General features: G+C 37.9%; 1 protein-coding gene across 6 annotated transcripts in view; it reads left to right on the top strand.

Moving 5' to 3' along the window:
* Positions 1–17,111, top strand: part of ppfia4 (PTPRF interacting protein alpha 4) — a 210,111-nt gene that overhangs the window by 124,332 nt on the left and 68,668 nt on the right. For all 6 annotated transcript variants that reach the window (XM_037532540.1, XM_037532543.1, XM_037532541.1 and 3 more), the window contains exons 4-5: positions 1,617–1,691; positions 14,677–14,751. In XM_037532540.1, coding sequence (XP_037388437.1) covers positions 1,617–1,691; positions 14,677–14,751 — 150 coding nt within the window. The remainder of the gene's footprint in view (positions 1–1,616; positions 1,692–14,676; positions 14,752–17,111) is intronic.

Below are 17,111 nucleotides of genomic sequence, written 5' to 3'. Positions count from 1 at the left end.
TAAAATGTACACATCACATTTTATTCATTTATACTGTTTAAACATAGGGTTATAATAGGGCCTTCAAAAGCCATTAAGCTACACTAGAGTAAATTCCCTGCTGTCTCTGTCACTGTCTCCCCACTACTGTGGGTTTCCCAAAGTGTGATTTACTGTCTGAGAACAAAATTTGCAGCATTTTCTGTACAGTGTAAATATCCCATTGTTTAATATGAGTTAAATTATGAAAACTGTGAAAATATTGTACTACATGGTTTTCCAAAGTCATCTACAGCTGAATTGCAGAGTGACTCTGCTGTAATGATGGAAAATTAATTGTATAATTTGTTTATACATGTGTGGATTGCTTTGGAAATCACTTGTAGTCTGTAGTTTCTCCTTCAAGGTGCGCTGTAAGCCAGAAAGTATCCATGAATCTATATCAGAAGAAGTGAACATATATTTGCAATAACAACTAATATAATGGCCGTTGAAGTAGTTTTTAAAATATTTTGTGTTACTCAGTATTGTATTGTTTCATGTATGATTTTTATTAAAGACTTTCTTTAAAACAGCTGATGTTAAAAAAGGGTATATAAACTAAAAATAGAATAGAAAGTAGGTCTAAGCTACTTTGGAGCACATGTCTTGGTTGGGGGTGACATAAACACATATTTTTTTATATTGCCCAGGCCTGGTGTAAACACTGTGCTGTTAATGTTTAAAAAAATACCATTCACCACCCAATCCATACAGCCCATACATGGAAACTAAGCTGCAAGAACGACTCGTTTTGAATTCAGTGTTTCTGTGACATCACAAGAACAAAAACATTTGCACATATCCACCCATTTAGCCTCTGGCAATTATGACCCACCCTGTCATGCTGTAGTTATAATGAGTGTTTCCTGTCTGAGTGCTTTTTGACTGAGGCACAAAAAAGGACAGCCAATCAGTACAGAGCTTGTTAACACTTATTGGTCTTAAAGGAACCATAACAATAGCCTGTTAAATTCTAAGGGATAAAGAGAGATGGGAAAATAGTTTTGTTTAAATGAATGATGACCATTTTTAACCATTAACATTTAACCACACAAAAATGACAAGGGGACCTCAAGGGAAAAATATAATAGAAGAGAAATGTAGGACATGAACCTTTTAACTTCAGCCCAAAAACTTAGATATCAATCGTAACCTTAACCTTAAAACTGTTGTTCTGTCAGACAGTAAATTGTTAAAACATCTCTAGATAACCAGTAGTGTGCTATACAAATAATGTGAGATTGTAAATATTAACATTAATTAAATGACAGATTTTATTGACCCACACAGCTCCATCCACAGAGCAGTTTTGTAGCAAAGCTTTACAGAATGGTGGCAAAGATCTCGTTCAACCTGACGCAAGAGTGTCCAAACTTAATCTACACAGGCTCAGGGTTGTTGAAGGTTTTATTCCAGCAGCGGTACACCTTAACCCACTTGTTTAATCAGTCTCAGTCTTCAAACTTTAGATCAGTTGATCTCCTGCTTTGTTGGAATGAAAACCTGCAGCCACACCAGCCCATTGAATATAAGACTGGACACCGCTGATCTAATGAATTGAGATTGGTGATTTTTGTATGTTGTCTTCCTGATAGGTGCGTGAGCGATTGCGTGTGGCTCTAGAGAGAGTGACTACACTAGAGGGGCAACTGGCGGCCACCACTCAGGAGGTACAAGCTTATTTTCTGTCATCCACATTATTGTATCATAGGTAGGGATGCTACAGATTTCAGCCCCTGAAACATTTCAGCCGAAAGAGAAGAAAGCCCAAAAGCTGGGGCTGAAAAAACAAAAGAAGTGTGTGTTGAAGCAGTCTGAGCAGATAAACAGTGAAAAAATGTCATCTCTGTTTTGTAATTAAGTGCGTCTATATAATCTAAATCTTTCAATTTCACTGTGAAAGAAAGTTGACCTTTAGGGGTTAGGGTTTGAGATAGCCAGCTCCCAATTGAACGTGCCCTATGAATGATAATTTTGTCGCTTAGTATTATCTCAATAAAGGCCTTGGGTTTAAATATATCATAACACAGTTCTTTTAAATAAGATCAGGATGCTTAATTGATTTTTAGCATCTTTTTTTTTTGTTTTATTTTTTTATTTTTTTTTACAGTTTGAACTAATTTGGTAAATATATAGCTTATTTGAAAACATCTGTCCCACTTTTTCTTGTTACTACCAAAACACAGAGTTTAAGTCTATAGGCAGAGCCTAATTTTAGCCACACCCCTGCATTTTAGAGCAGTAAGTGAGTACATCCCTGTCCCCCCTGGCCACATTGTGAGCAGTTAGATCCCATTGTTCAAGTAAAAGTGTCACAAAGTCTGAAAATCAGCATGTAAGAATTATCACTACTAAACACATATTTTCAGTAAATATTATTGTGTTTTAATGAAAGATATGATTTAATGTGTCTCCAATGAGATCTGAGACATATTTAAATTTTATGCTACAAGTCACCTTGATTTACTACTACTTGCAAACATCTGCAAAGCTTCAAAACATATCATTCACTACTCTGCATGCATGTATGCATGCAGTCCATACATGCATGCCTGTTTTGAATTCATGGTTTCTGTGATGTCATGAGAATCAAAACATTTATTTATGTCCACTTATTGTGCCTACAGCAGTTTAGCCCTGCCCATTCATAGTGAATTTCTAAAAAGTGAGTACTTTTTGAATGGAGCACAATACAGGACAGCCAGTCAGAACAGAGCTCATTTATCTTAAATCACTATCAATTAATTCTGACCATTTGTGGTACATAAAACCACACAAATGTGGTAAGTGGGCGCTCAAGGGGAAAAATATAATATGAAAAAATGTATGAACCCAATTCCAAAAGATTTGGTATGGTATTTGAAATGCAGAGAGCAGAGAACAGTGAATAGTAATTTCTGTGTGTCCTGTATTAAATTGAAAACAGCACAAAAACTCAATATTTCATGTTTTACCTTATGATTTTCATTGTTTTTTTATAAATATACTCACAATAAAATTTGATACCTGATTCACAGTCTAAAAAAGTTGAGACAGGAACATGTTTCCCACTACATCACCTTTCCTTTTCACCTTTTCAGCATGTAATGATTGTTTGGCGATTGAAGACACAACCTCTGCTCTGAAATAGTCATGTTTTGTTAATCTTCTATCATATAAGTCTTAAGCTGTGCAACTGTTTAGAGCCTTTGTTGTATTTTGAGAATAAGACACACATACTAAATGCAAGTCTAGCACCTGCAATCTTTGATCATGCAGCCATGGTGTCCTAACACATGCAAAATGTAGATTGGTGTTGTCATGTTTAAGTAAGCATGGGTGTCCCTGAAAAAGACAACAGTTTAAAGGCAGCATTTGTTGCTCAAAAATGAGTTCAGCAGTAATGGTTCACAAATCTACAGGTTACCCACTAATATCCCCCTTGCATTGACAGACCCTGGATTTTGAACTTTATGCTGGTAACAATATGGACGTTTTGCTTTTTTTTTTTGGTCCAAAGAACACAGCGTCCATTTTTTACATAAATAATCTGAAACTTTGACTCATTAGACCACATCACACATTTCCACTTTCTGATGAACTAGAGCGCTGAGAAGTCTGCTGCTTTTCCAGAAGTCTGCTGCTTGCCCATATTGTGACATGCATCTCAGAAACATGCCAGTTTTTAATGCAGTGCTGTTGAAAAAAATGGTCACTCAGTTGTGGTTATTGGCCTTGCCCTTTATGCACAGATATTTCTTCAGATTCCATGAAATTGTGGATGATATCCTGAATCTTTGTATATCCAAGCATGATTGTGACACCTGTTTACGAGGTGTGTTGAACATTTCACGTTGTTCCTAATCTTAAATTACCCCATCACAACTTGGAATGTGTCTGGAATGTGTTACAGGCATGCATTTCAGAATACATGTATATTTACAATAAGCTATCAAGTTGATAAGGTAAAACATGCTGTATCGTGTCTTTGTAGTGTTTCTGTTCAAATACAGTTCAAAGTAGATTTATAAATCACTGCTTTATGTTTAAATTTGCATTTAACTAGCTGTTTCAATTTTTTGGAATTGGGTTTGTATGATACCGGCTCTTTAATAGTTAAAAACTCTCTCCATTGTCAGTCGTTCCCTCCCAAAAAGTTCAGTTTTTCTTATTGTTTATTATGAGAGCTTGTGAGTCGATGACTGTTTCTCTCTAATTTACTGCAGTGTCTGGTAAAATGTTCTCCATGCTGGTCAGGACAAAAATGCTTAGTTTTAAGCAAGATTCATTGCAAAACTTTTAAATTTGGGAACTGTTCTCTGTTTAATGGTACTGTCTATTTATCCATTTGATTGGATATCTGGGTCAAAGCCTGCAGCGGCTGAATTCAGCTGAGACATTCAGTATTCACTGTGTGTGTGTGTGTGTGGATGTGTGTGTGTGTGTGTGTGTGTGTGTGTGTGTGTGTGTGTGTGTGTGTGTGTCTGTGTGTTCTCACAGAGATAGCTCAAATATGAATAAAAATGTTTCTAAAAGAAAATAGGCCTTACTTATTGACCACCTGAAACCCTTTTATACCTTGTTAGGCCATGTCTCTGGTCATACACAATTTAGCTAATTTCCAGTTATGATGGACATTAATTTGATTTGAATTTTAATCAAAAAGCAGAAAGCATATTTAAAGAAGCAGAAAGCATTAAAAAAAAAAAAAACTAAAAAAAATCATAATAATTATATATTAAAAAATAATTAATTTTCTAAGAAATCAGCAGGGATATTTTTGCACACAGTTCAGTCTTAGAAGTTGGTTGCATATTTTGCTTTTCACAATCCAAGTAAACACATTCCGTGATGTTGAGGTCTGGGGGTGGTCAGTCCAGTGTTCTCATACCATCAGCATTTTCTTTGTTAGTTGCACATTTTCTTATTTTTTTCTACTTTCTTTTGTCTGTAAAGGCTTCTTCACATGTACCAGCCAGACCACTGGCTGTCATCATTTTGCTCCTTAACGTGGCCGAGTGGCGTCAACTTTGCCACTAAGTGCCATTTGACTGTCATGCAAAATAGCTGTTTTAGTGTGACACGTAGGAGTGGCCAGTTTTGCAAAACAGACTGCAACCAGAACAGACCTGCAGGAAACAAATATGTTGATGAACTCACAAGGATTTCTCGCTAAATGCCTCAAAGAAAATTCTTACATAACTTTTAAAAGATGTTTTTGTTTAGGCATCTGCACATATTTGATGAGCTTTGGTTTGCAGAGTTGGCTCGCATTCATCAAGACATCACATATGTAGACTGTATGTAAGCTAAACCAGATCAAGTGCAAACCCTGCACAGTGAAAGAATCTGAATATGTCCCTACTCTCTGATGAACCCAGCTCAAATACTGGATTTCTCATTGCGTCCTAGGGCAGAAGCGGTGGTGTCTGTTGGTGCTATTCAGGTTTAGCTGTGGCCGCATGATGATGGCTGTGTCAGCGGCCTGTAGGCATCCCGCCGCTCTCTGTCCTCTGCTCACAGCAGGCCCAAGCACATTGTAACATCCTATTATCACGTTTTCTATCATGCTGTCCCCTAACTCTGACCTGCTCAGAAACCTGGACCAGGCTTCTGAGGCTTAGGTTATGTGTCCAGGGAGACCTGTTGTAGAATAAGCTGTAGTATTTTCCTGTTTGGAGCTCCAAGCCATTTTTATACTTGTGGATATTTTTTTACATTTTTGGATATTTTACACTGTAGTTCTGGATATTTGAATGAGTCTTTAAATTTGTGTGAAGTATACAGCACCAAGCCACTTAATTAGAAACTCCTGCCTTGTAGGTCCACCTTGAGGACGCACAGACCACAATATGTGATAGAATAGGTGATGGAACTGACAAGCAGCAGATTTTTGACGGTAAAGCTAATAAAAACTCCACCATATTTGGCTATCTGCCTAAATTCCTAGACCTTGTCACCCTTTCTCATATATTGTGACAAAGTGTGGGTCTTTCTCAAGGAACTGTTTGGTGTCCCTGTATTATGGCAGCAAGGCGGTGAAGGTGTCTTGTGAGAAGACATGTTTCTTCAAGGCCTCTGAGGTAGTTCTGAAATCTCTTGGCTGTGGAAATTTACATTACCTGAACTGTTGAGCCCATAGGCCACCTTTTGTTTTACTTTTTAGTGATGACAACATCCAGGACCATAAAATAGATTCAAGAACATTAAGATTTAAGAACTACCTGCAGAGGCCCTTAAGAAACATGTGTCTTCTCACAAGAAACCTCTGCAGCCATTTTCTCATGATATAGGAGCAATAAATTTAGATTTTGTTGATCAAAAAGACATGCAAAATGATATTCCATGTGACTAATAACCAGGCTGAAATATTTAGTTATTGACAGACTACTGGCCACGCTTTAATCGATTAATTCAGAAGAGAGAATTAAAGCCATAGTGAGCCAATTAATCGATTATGGAAATCTTTATTAGTTGCAGCCCTATATTTTGGACTATGTGAGTAGTGTATGACCCTGTACTGCAGTCTCCTCCATTGGTGTGTTCCCTCTGTCATTCATGTGACCTAAATGAGGAGTATAACCATCATCCAGACAACTAATGAGTAAGATTTGTTGCCAACAATTTTTTTGTACATTATCAATAACTTTTAGTTGTTGCATTCCTGATGTGAAATTCTCCCCATCAATGAAATTATTAGTGTGTCTGCTGTCATCTGGATGTATGTGGTGATTCTAGACCATTCAGCCAGTGCTTGGTGCCCCTGATGCCAGTTGAATTAAAGAGCCTTTCCTTAAAGTGTATGTCTTCTTCCACACCGTTACAACATTTGGTGTCAGAAGTAGGATTCTCCCCTAGCAGTTTGGAGGGAAACGGTGATACTACAAACTCAAAGACGATCATTGAAGAAGGATGTGCCCAGCCGAAGATTTTAGAGAAGGGTGCAGCATGGTGAGGACGGGAGATGGAGATGATGGCAGCTTGATAAAGACCAGCAGCAAAACCCAGCAGAGGACAGCAGAAAAAGCAGTAGCGAGGGGTTCTGGACGAGGGACCTGCCAGTAGAGCAGCGTGGTGGCCTGGTAGTGTTAGCCACGGCTCGCCAACGCCAATTGACAGCAGAGCTAAGTGCAGTGGTTCAGAGAGCATGTCTGGCATTTGGGAGGGCACATACAGCTCCTCTCATTGGCTGACCTTCAAGCCATTGCAGCCAAGGCAAGGAGCACCACAGCGCGAGTTTGGGAACGCAGTGCTCAGTCTCTTTGCTCCAGTGCTTTAAGCCTAGAGGATGCAGCCCCAAATGAGGTCTGCTATGCGTGGCTGAGTGTGCACAACTGTGGTATTTGTGTTTACTGGAACAGTGGACATTCTGTAACCCTGCTCCGAAGAGGCTGCGAGAGTGTGGGGCACCATACCCTCACAGGCACCAGGGACTCTACTACTCGGACAGGGGGCTGTGTAACATTCCACTATTGGTTTGTTTAGCCATGGATGAGCCCTGGGAAAGCGCTGTGGATTGATTGGGGGAGTTTGTGTGTCTAGTATTATCTAGAGGTGTGTGGTGATTGGTGATCTACCCTGCCCCTCAGCTCCACTGCAGCTGGTCCAGTAAAAGAGCCTTTCTTGAAAGTGCTACGTTTCTCATGTCTCCTTCTTTGCCAGATGTCACAGTACCGTTTAAGGTGGTATGTGAATTAAGTACACAGCCATCAACTACATACATTTGGACTGATGTTGGTGGGCAATGGCAAAGTAGGACAGCGAATTCAGCCTCATTAAATGACACACTGCTTGCTCAGCCCAGCATCACTGATACAGTTGACAGAGGGCTGACAGAACTGCTCTACTAAGAGCTTACAAAGCGTTTACATGTACAGTCTTTTATTGTTAATTCACCTCAGGTCTGGTGCATTTCAATGGAAACCCAGCTTTTAATTGTGCCCCAATATAGTGGACCTGTGAGGTGGGTGGATCCTCATAAAGAAATATAACAGGCGTTTCTAATAGAGTGGACAGTGAGTGCATATTAAAAAAGGTTATTGAATGCGTTAAGTTGCTATTTTGCTTACCTCTGCCTGTAGTGCAGGTGCTCTTAAGGAGAGCATGTGTGTGTGTGAGAAACTCTCACATCTCAAAGCGATGCTGAAGCTGGAGGTTCAGGTAGTGCCCTCTCAGCAAAACACACACCCGCGCTGGAGCTCCTCACACAGATTACTGCTCTGAGACACAGAAGCACCCACGGAGGTCATGTGTGTCAGAGCACTCTCCATAAATACAGGCTTTCCTCCATCTCTCTCTTTTCCTCTCAGCTTCTCTTTCTTAGTCTTTCCCTCTATCAGGCTCTGATTTTGCATTTCTTCTCTCACTCTCCATCTTTCTGTCTTTCTCTGTCTATCTTTCTCATCTTCTCTAGGGGCAGAATTACCCACTCACAAGTTCGATCCCTGGCATTGCCACAGCTATCCACAGCCAGGAGTCCAAGAGAGCTGAATAGGCCTCACTCTCTTTGGGTGGGTCGGATGGCTCACCATCTACCCCGATATCACTCAGTGTGATGCTAGATAATGTAACAGAAGCATGTTGAACTGTCCAATAATGTTGCATTAGCAGCAGTTTGAACAAAAGTGGTGGTGCTTTGTGTGCCTTGGAGGAAGAATATGCTGGCCTTTACCCCCAAGAGCATCATATTGTAGGAAGAGAACTGCAATGACTAAGTGAGATTTGCAATGACTAAAATTGTATGTAAAAAAAGTGGTTGTCGCAGTGTTTTGTTTCAGTGCCTGTAATAAGATGAATGGGGGGATTTCAAGCCTTTTGCACTATTGCTTCATAGTGTGTGCTTTTTTAAGAGTTTCCCTTTTAAAGAACAGAATACAGGGAAGACTCAGCTTATCTCTCCAGCTGAAACTGAGCACATGCTTCAAAACAGAAAGTCAGAATAGTTACTTATTTCCTTAAATTGATGATGCATTACCCTGTAAAATTGTCTTGTTTTTTCCTTGGCTCGGTCATCATTTAGGCATCTTCTTCAGCACCACGGAGTGAAACAGATGGGGGCTTTAAAGTGTACGTACCCTAAAACTGTTTTACCAGGATGCACGAGATGCTGCATTGCTGTTGTGTCTTTAAAGCATATGCCACTAGAATCATGTGCAATATACAGTGTTAGTGGTAGTGGTTAGTGCACGTTACTGTAACATGTTACAGTAAGGTGATTACCTTTTTCTTAAGTGTAACATATTATGATTTATATTCTTGTAATCACAGTACAGTTGCTCACATAATAAGAATCTAAAAGTCCTATTTGAGCTGGATTAGTTTTACCTGGTTGGGTACTGTAATTTAAGTGATCACGGATGAGATCTATGAAATTAATCCAGTATGAATCTGCATTGCCTGACATTTTTACAAGTCTGTTATGTAATAATTCTGGAGTAAATTACTGTTTATAATTCTCTGAACTCCGAGCTCTTTCAATAACAGTACTAGTTGAATGAGTGCACATTACTAATGTAATGCTGCTACTCACTGAAGGTTTGTTTTTGCAGTTTGTTTATTAGGACCCATGTACTTCTAATCTTAATGCTGTAGTGAATGTATGGGTAATGATATTTGCAATCCAGGCTGTCTGAGGTAATTTGGGGAAATTGGACAGAGACTTTACCCTGTACAAATTGGCCATTTGATTGCCTTACCAGTTACATTAGAGGACCACCTCTGGCAAAACTATTCCAACTCAAATAGGACTTAAGAGAACAATATTCATTATACCTGATGCATTTAAACATACATTTCCTATATCCTATTGTCCTTGTACACAATTTGCAAGCACATATGCTTCCTTTACTTTGTGAATATAAGCAGCCCAGGAAGCGTCATAAACTCGGTGAGAAACATGTTGAAGCAGCTGATCTAATGGCAGTCTGAAACAGATGCATAATGTGCTGAAGAAGAGAGATCCTCATCTTCACCTAAACAGACCAGACTCAGTTCTTTTTCAGGAACAGCTCTCTTTTTTTGGCCTGTTTCTACTGGCTAGGTTCTCAATTTTCAAACAGCTCAAATGCTGATCTTAATAACACGCCCAGCGCATATAATTTAGCTAATCACTGGATTAGATTTTGGAGGAAACATGCTTATTGGTTCACTGATGCTGACAAGACCAGTTGTTTAATCATTGAAATTTGTTATGGATTTATACCAAGTAATTTGTTTGATAATACACACTTAAAAAGATGGTTCTTCAAGGGCTATCTGAAAGGGTTTTGCTGTTGTCAAGCCTGTAATGATTTTTGGTGCTATATAGAACCATTTCCAAAATGTTTTTGTATAGAACCATATACCTACCTGAAGAGTCATTTAACCAGGTAAAGAACTATATAAGCATGAAATGGTTCTATATTGAATTCATGGTTCTAAATAGTACTAAAGTACCCTCTTTTAAGTGTGTAGGGATGCACCAATACCACTTTTTCTCTTCCAATACCAATAACGGTTAATTAAATATCAGCTGATACTAAGAACCAACATCGATGCTAACTATAAACTGTAAGTCCTGATACTTTTACACTTCTTTAGTACTCCTTTTCAGTATCTATTTAGTTAGGTAAAAATGTGTTCTGTTTCACAATTAGCTTGAATGAATGCAATTTACTTGTTGGATTTATGTGAGAAGCTAAACCAAGGCTAAAGGCTATGATTAGGAACAGGCAGTAACTTCTGTATATCTCTCTAACCTTCGCTCCCTTGATAAAAACCTGGACTAACATTAACTCTGAGTGTAACTGACTGAAGAGCAGGAAATGAGTGAAAGAAGCCTGACTCAGCCATTCAAGAGCTACCGTTAGTGTCTTGCACTGTTTGTACACCAGTTTATTTGTAGCATACTGATCAAACTAATACCTAAGTAAGAATTCCAATCAGTATATCATCCAATACCTTCAACAAAATACTGGTGTTACAGATTCTATAATGAGCATTTTTACTACTGCTTGTCAAGCCACAGTGCAAGCATGTTGTTAAGTTCCATTTATCGGCACATGGGTCAGAAATGGTGTTGTAGTATCAGTATCACGAATGGTGATACTGCTTTTAAGTGCCAGTATTGGTGCCAATACTGCTACAGTATCGGTGCAGCCCTTGTTGATATCTACTAAGTACTGACATTTGTTTCCCAGCTCTACTCAAGTTGCTTTGTGTGTGAAAATTAATCTCCAAAAATGGCTTATTTTTCTCTGCCCTGCTCTCTGTCTTGAGTGAATTATTCTGAAAAGCTTGGTGGTAAATATGCAAATCACGCTTGCCTTCATCCAAACACCAAAATGCAAATATACATATTTTAATTCCTCTCTTTTTTTTTTCTTTCTTTTTTTTTATTTGCCACTTTCACATTCATTACACCACTGTGTTGGGCTCCAGTGTGTGTGCAGATTCAAATGTAAATTGCCTCCCAGTGATTTATTAATACCTTAATAACATGGTGCTTTTAAGCACAGTGATAAGTTTAATTCCTTAAAATGGGTAATTCTTCATAATCTTATCTCCCACTGAGAATCCGGGCTCAATTTAAGTGTTTCTCAGCTATTAAAAGAAAGGCTTTTAAATTCTGCCATCACAGGAAAGAAGCATATCTTCATAGCATGCAGTGAGGAAAGAGAAACAGAAGAGAAGTGGATGAGTGCCACCCTATGGATAACTTCACACATTATCATTTTTTTTATTTAGGTCCATAATATAAAACAGATTTTGAAGGGCCCAAAAAGTGTCTTTGAGCAAGTGCCGACACTAAACGCTTAATAATTAGCAAAATGATGGATTCTGTGGAATATATTAGACCTGTGTTCTATTGTTTTTGTCCCCTAAATTTATTTGTGGCCAGATCCCTCCCACCAGCTAATTCTCCTCATATAAAACTAGCACACCTTTCCTTTAATGCTAACCATACACTAGAAGACTTTGAGAAGAATTTGGAAAGACTTTTGAAAGACTGAAGTCTGACAGCCTCTCACACCTTAAGACAGTGTCACAGTTTTTGGTCAAAGACTGCAGGGTCACTATTTGCAAGACTGCAGCTGGAGTTTTGAGTTTATTTTCCATCATGCACCTGGTGGAACTGTACAAGCAAATAAACCCTCTCCTTCCACTATATTGTGATACAGATGGGAAAATACATTGGCTGGACATGTGAAGATCCGGGGATCAGCTCAATTCCCTGTGGTGTTTTTGATTAATCTGTAAAATGAGCAGGGACTTTTTTATTCAACATAAAGGTTTACACAACATTAGACCATGCAGCGATTCAGCACTGTTGATGTAGGTATTGTGAACTAAACCATAAGAAACCAGTGTAACAAGAAGCGAAAAAAAAAAAAATATTGATGATTCTTCAGGAATGCTATTCTTAAAGTCCTCTGCACATTTCCTTAGATCACTGTTACACTCAGTTTACATTGTTAAGCTAATATGATTGTTGCTTGAAAGGGGGACAGATTTGTCTTTTTTTACAAAAATTTCAGGCACTCACATGCATTTTCTCCCTTGCTCTCTCTCTCTCTCTGTCTCTCTCTCTCTCTCTCTCTCTCTCTCTCTCTCTCTCTCTCTCTCTCTCTCTCTCTCTCTCTCTCGCCCTATCGTTCCACGCGCATACGCTCGCCCGCTCGCTCTCAGGCTCGCCCCTGGCACGTCATTATTTGCCTGAAATAAAACTTCAAACTTTATATTAAACACTTGATTTTGTCATAGCTCCAAGATGAGAAAAAGACTGCTTTAAGACAGCTAAAGCTAACTGACTATGCTCCTCTCATCTCACTAGATAGCAAAGCTAATGGCATACAGATAGACATAAAAACTCAGATTCAGACTGACATTCATAAATCTTTCTCAAATAGAGCTGCGGCAAAGCGGTAGTCATATTGTTAGTCTTCATTCTTGGTTTAAGGAAGTTGAGTCTGACCTTGTGCTAGCTAGCTAACAACATAACTTACAAGTTTAGAGCTTTAATGACCCAAAAAACAGCTGGAGAGACAGTCAGTACAGAGCTGCATTACGTGTACTTCATTTTAAGAAATATTGCCTTTGAAGTCCTTCATCTTCAGTGGTCTGTGCTGCAATGTCAGAGCAGAAAACAGAGACTCTTGTTTCTCTTGTTTACTCTTAGAAATATACTGATTATATCCTGAGATCATATACAGTATATTGATATACAAATTAAGTGATTAAAGAGCACATGGGTAGTACTTAAGTTTAAAAGACTTTTAATGTACTTTAGAGTTCAATTTGGCAGCACAGACTAGCATTCTGAAATTATGTCATAAAAATAACACATGACTAGGGTATCTAGAATACAGAAAGCATGATTAGAATGTATATATATATATATATATATATATATATATATATATATATATATATATATATATATATATGCAACTTAGCATATAACTACTTAAGCACTACTTATACTTCTAGTTTTTCAGGTAGTGTAACATTTATTATCTAAATATCAATAAGCAACAGATATTCTTAAGGAAAACATTGTTAGAGTTTAGTTTTAGCATAAAATAAGCACAGTTCATTCTTAAAATAATTTTCAACACATTACGGTTTCCCTGTTGCTCCAGAGTGTGTGTGGTTTTTCCCCTCTGTTGTAGTCATGTGTCTTTTGTTTTCTTGTGCCATGTGCTTTTGTTGTAGTACTGTTGTTGTTCCACCCTGGTCCTGCCCCCTTGTTATCTGCTCCTCCTGCCTGTAGCTCCACCCCCTCATTAGTCCCAGGTATTTCTTATTGTACTTATGTGTACAGTGTACCCCTGTGTTCAATATCCTTGCTTTACATTGTGGATGTTACCCTGTTGCTTCTTTTCTTTGATCTTGTTATTCAGTTTTGTTTCATTATGGACTTGTTTGCTATGCAGTGTCTGGACTTATTCTGGACTAAATCTGGTTTGAATTAAAGCCACTCGCACTTGCAGCCCGCCACTTTGCCTCAAGTGTTACAGCACATAAATAATCGTTTTTAAGTATACTTCACTGAAGCACAGTTTTAATGCAGAAATACTTTTTGTTACAGTACAGTTTTAGACAAAAATACACAGTTTATTGTAAGCATAAGTTGATGAAGAGCTGTTTCAAGTTAAAACTTTTTAAGTACATTTTTTTACACAGCAGTAGAGCTCCTAGGACATAGGCTACAAAAGTAGTTTTATCATAAAATAAGTGCAGTATTTATTTATTATCAGTGCCAATTTAGCACACCCAAGTGAAGCATATGTAAGTATAAATTAAAAAAAATGACTTAGAGCATCCTGTATATAGTTTAAGTAGACTAATATTAAAGTATAGGGCTTTTTCGGTGGGAGGCACCATCCTACCCACTCAGAGAATGGGGCCAATCGCACTCTTATGGATTCCCAACCAGGATAACTGTGGCATCGCTGGAGATCAAAGTGTTGACGATAGGAACAACTTTTAAACTCTTACCACTTGGGGAGCCCTGTATTGTGCATTGTTCTATACAAACACTATTTACTTCATAAAGCAAGGAATGTTATTGCTGCTTTAAATCAGCAATCAGGTAAATGGGGCCTACAGTTGGATATTGTGTGTGGCATATAACAAATTTTAAAAATGTAAAAGGATGTTATTGAAGTAAAGGATGCTTGTGTTATTTGTCCACAGCTTGTCATGGTGCGACAAGGAAAGACGGAAGGGAACTCAAAGGACAGAATGGATGGCTCCAAGCCAACATGGAAGGTATGTAAAGTAGTTGCAGAAAAGCCAATATCAAAATGTACAGGGTCTGTGCTGGATTGCTTTGGGCTTGTTTTGGACATCATGTTCAGGTGTAAAGCATTTAGTGCATTTAGTTGTAATCGTTTATTCTCTTAATAGACTGCTTACCTACCTACTGTGTTTTTATAACTAACACCCTGCATATCAGAGGGTTTCAGTCTTCAAGACGCAACCTGCAAAAACTAAATAAAAAGGTTTTGGTACTTTGTCATGCTGTTAGCTAATAATAATCTATTGAAAAAAACATAAAAACAGCAGCCACTACCTGCTGGGTTGGCTGTTTGGCTAAGCGCTTCTGCACACTACCTTAATGATGGGGAGTCAATTCCACAAAAATAGATTCTTTGACTTTTGGGAGTCGGTGTCGACTCTTGGCCAATGACGCTGTGAGTCAAAGTTCTTGGCATTGATGCTTCAGTTCTGTCAACTCCATGTTTTTTTATTGTAATTGGTTCAAGGGATGGATTAAAGGAGGCGTGTGTGATGCAGGAAAGAGTTTGAGTAACCTGTTTGTTTTATTACTAACATTTATTTGCCGATGCTGCTCACTAGCCACTCTGAGCACTCTACACTGCACCACATATACTGTAGGTATACAGGGTGTTTTCTATTTAATCATATCACTGTAGCTCAGAAACACTGAAATGTAATGTTAGTAAGTAAAGATCACTATTAGTAGTAGTATTAAGATAATGATTGGACCACTCAATCTTTTTATGGAAATTTTCTGACAGACTTCTACACCATAATTATTCTGCAGAACAACAACACTGATTACCATAGTTATGCAGATTATATCCCTGGCTCTCTCAACAGATGATTACAGTCCAATAGACTCACTGTGTCAATGTGACAAAAATTCTTCAGTTAAATATGAACAAAACATAGATTATTGTTTTTGGCAACAAAGAGAAGAGACTTCACATTGGCCAACAATTCCCTGGCTAAACCAAAGGCACATCCAAAATCTTGGCCTTCTAAAAGAATCAGATCGTTCACTAGATGTATCAAAGCAATCACCAAAACAGCCTTCTTAAAATTTTAATTTAATTCAAAATCTTATAAATATAGCCAGAGTCAAGAGTTTGGTGTTCCAACAAGACCTAGAGAAGCTCTTCTATGCCTTTATCTCCAGCAGGGTGGGCTATGATGGATCTTTTAACTGGAACCCTGAAAAAGACCATTAAACAGCCACGGCTTATTCAGAATGCTGCCGCAAGAGTTTTAACCAGGACTAGGAGAACAGAATGCATTATAGTTCAAAATCTTAAGACTGGCTTCCTGTTAGTTACAGAATAATTTTAAAGTGGTGTTACTAGTTTATAAATCACTGGTTTCAAACCAGAGCGAATCTCTGACATGTTTAAAGAATATGAAACAAGTTAGTATACCCACACACACACACACACACACACACACACACATACATATATATATATATATATATATATATATATATATATTTGTCAGAAAAAAAACTCATTTCCATTTTTTTATGTTTTAGTTTTTGACATAATTTGAAAATGTCTGTTGCATTGTGTATATATTTTATATTTATATTGTGTATAAATTTCATGATGAATGGACCAAAAGAAATGGCTCAAAATGACTTGGAAAGGATTCTCGTTCCATTGACTTACATTAAAAGTAAAGTATGTTTTTTCCTTCTCCTGTAAAGTTACCATTTTGGAGATACTTGGTTTTGTTCCGACAGCAGTGTCTAAATATCTGGGAACACAAGTGAGTACACCTCTCACTGAACATGTCCAAATTGTGCTCATAGTGTCAATATTTTGTGTGACCACCATTATTATCTAGTACTTATTAATTATCTAGGCGTGTGAAAACCTTTTATCTCCATATATATGTATATATATATATATATATATATATATATATATATATATATATATATATATATATATTAGAATTAAAGTATAGCTATGTACATCCTATAAGCTCCTTTCATTCTAATGTTTATTAGACATGTTATACATATTATGCTCAGTGGCAGCTTTTGCATCTGCATTATATCTTTCATATTTCAGTTAAAGTAGAAATTTGCTGAATAAATATCACTTTACCTGCCACAGGGGATGAACGACCTTCTGTCTCCGCTAACCAGCTCTGGTGTGAAAGACTGAAATGCCAAGTCATTCTCAAGTTACGCCAAGTTATAATGCAATGGCTTTTGTTATTACTCACAACACTGTTTGTTTGGTTCCAAAAAGGGATCCCCCCTCTGCTCCAGTGCCTTTCCTGCAGATGGTGTTCTCCCAGGCTTTCACTGTATGATGAACAGTATTGATTATGTTCCAAGC

The sequence above is a fragment of the Pygocentrus nattereri genome, chromosome 21 (assembly GCF_015220715.1).
Source record: "Pygocentrus nattereri isolate fPygNat1 chromosome 21, fPygNat1.pri, whole genome shotgun sequence".
Classification (NCBI taxonomy): Eukaryota; Metazoa; Chordata; class Actinopteri; order Characiformes; family Serrasalmidae; genus Pygocentrus; species Pygocentrus nattereri.
Note: the sequence above shows the minus strand (reverse complement) of the source record. Positions and strands in the feature narration are given on the sequence as shown.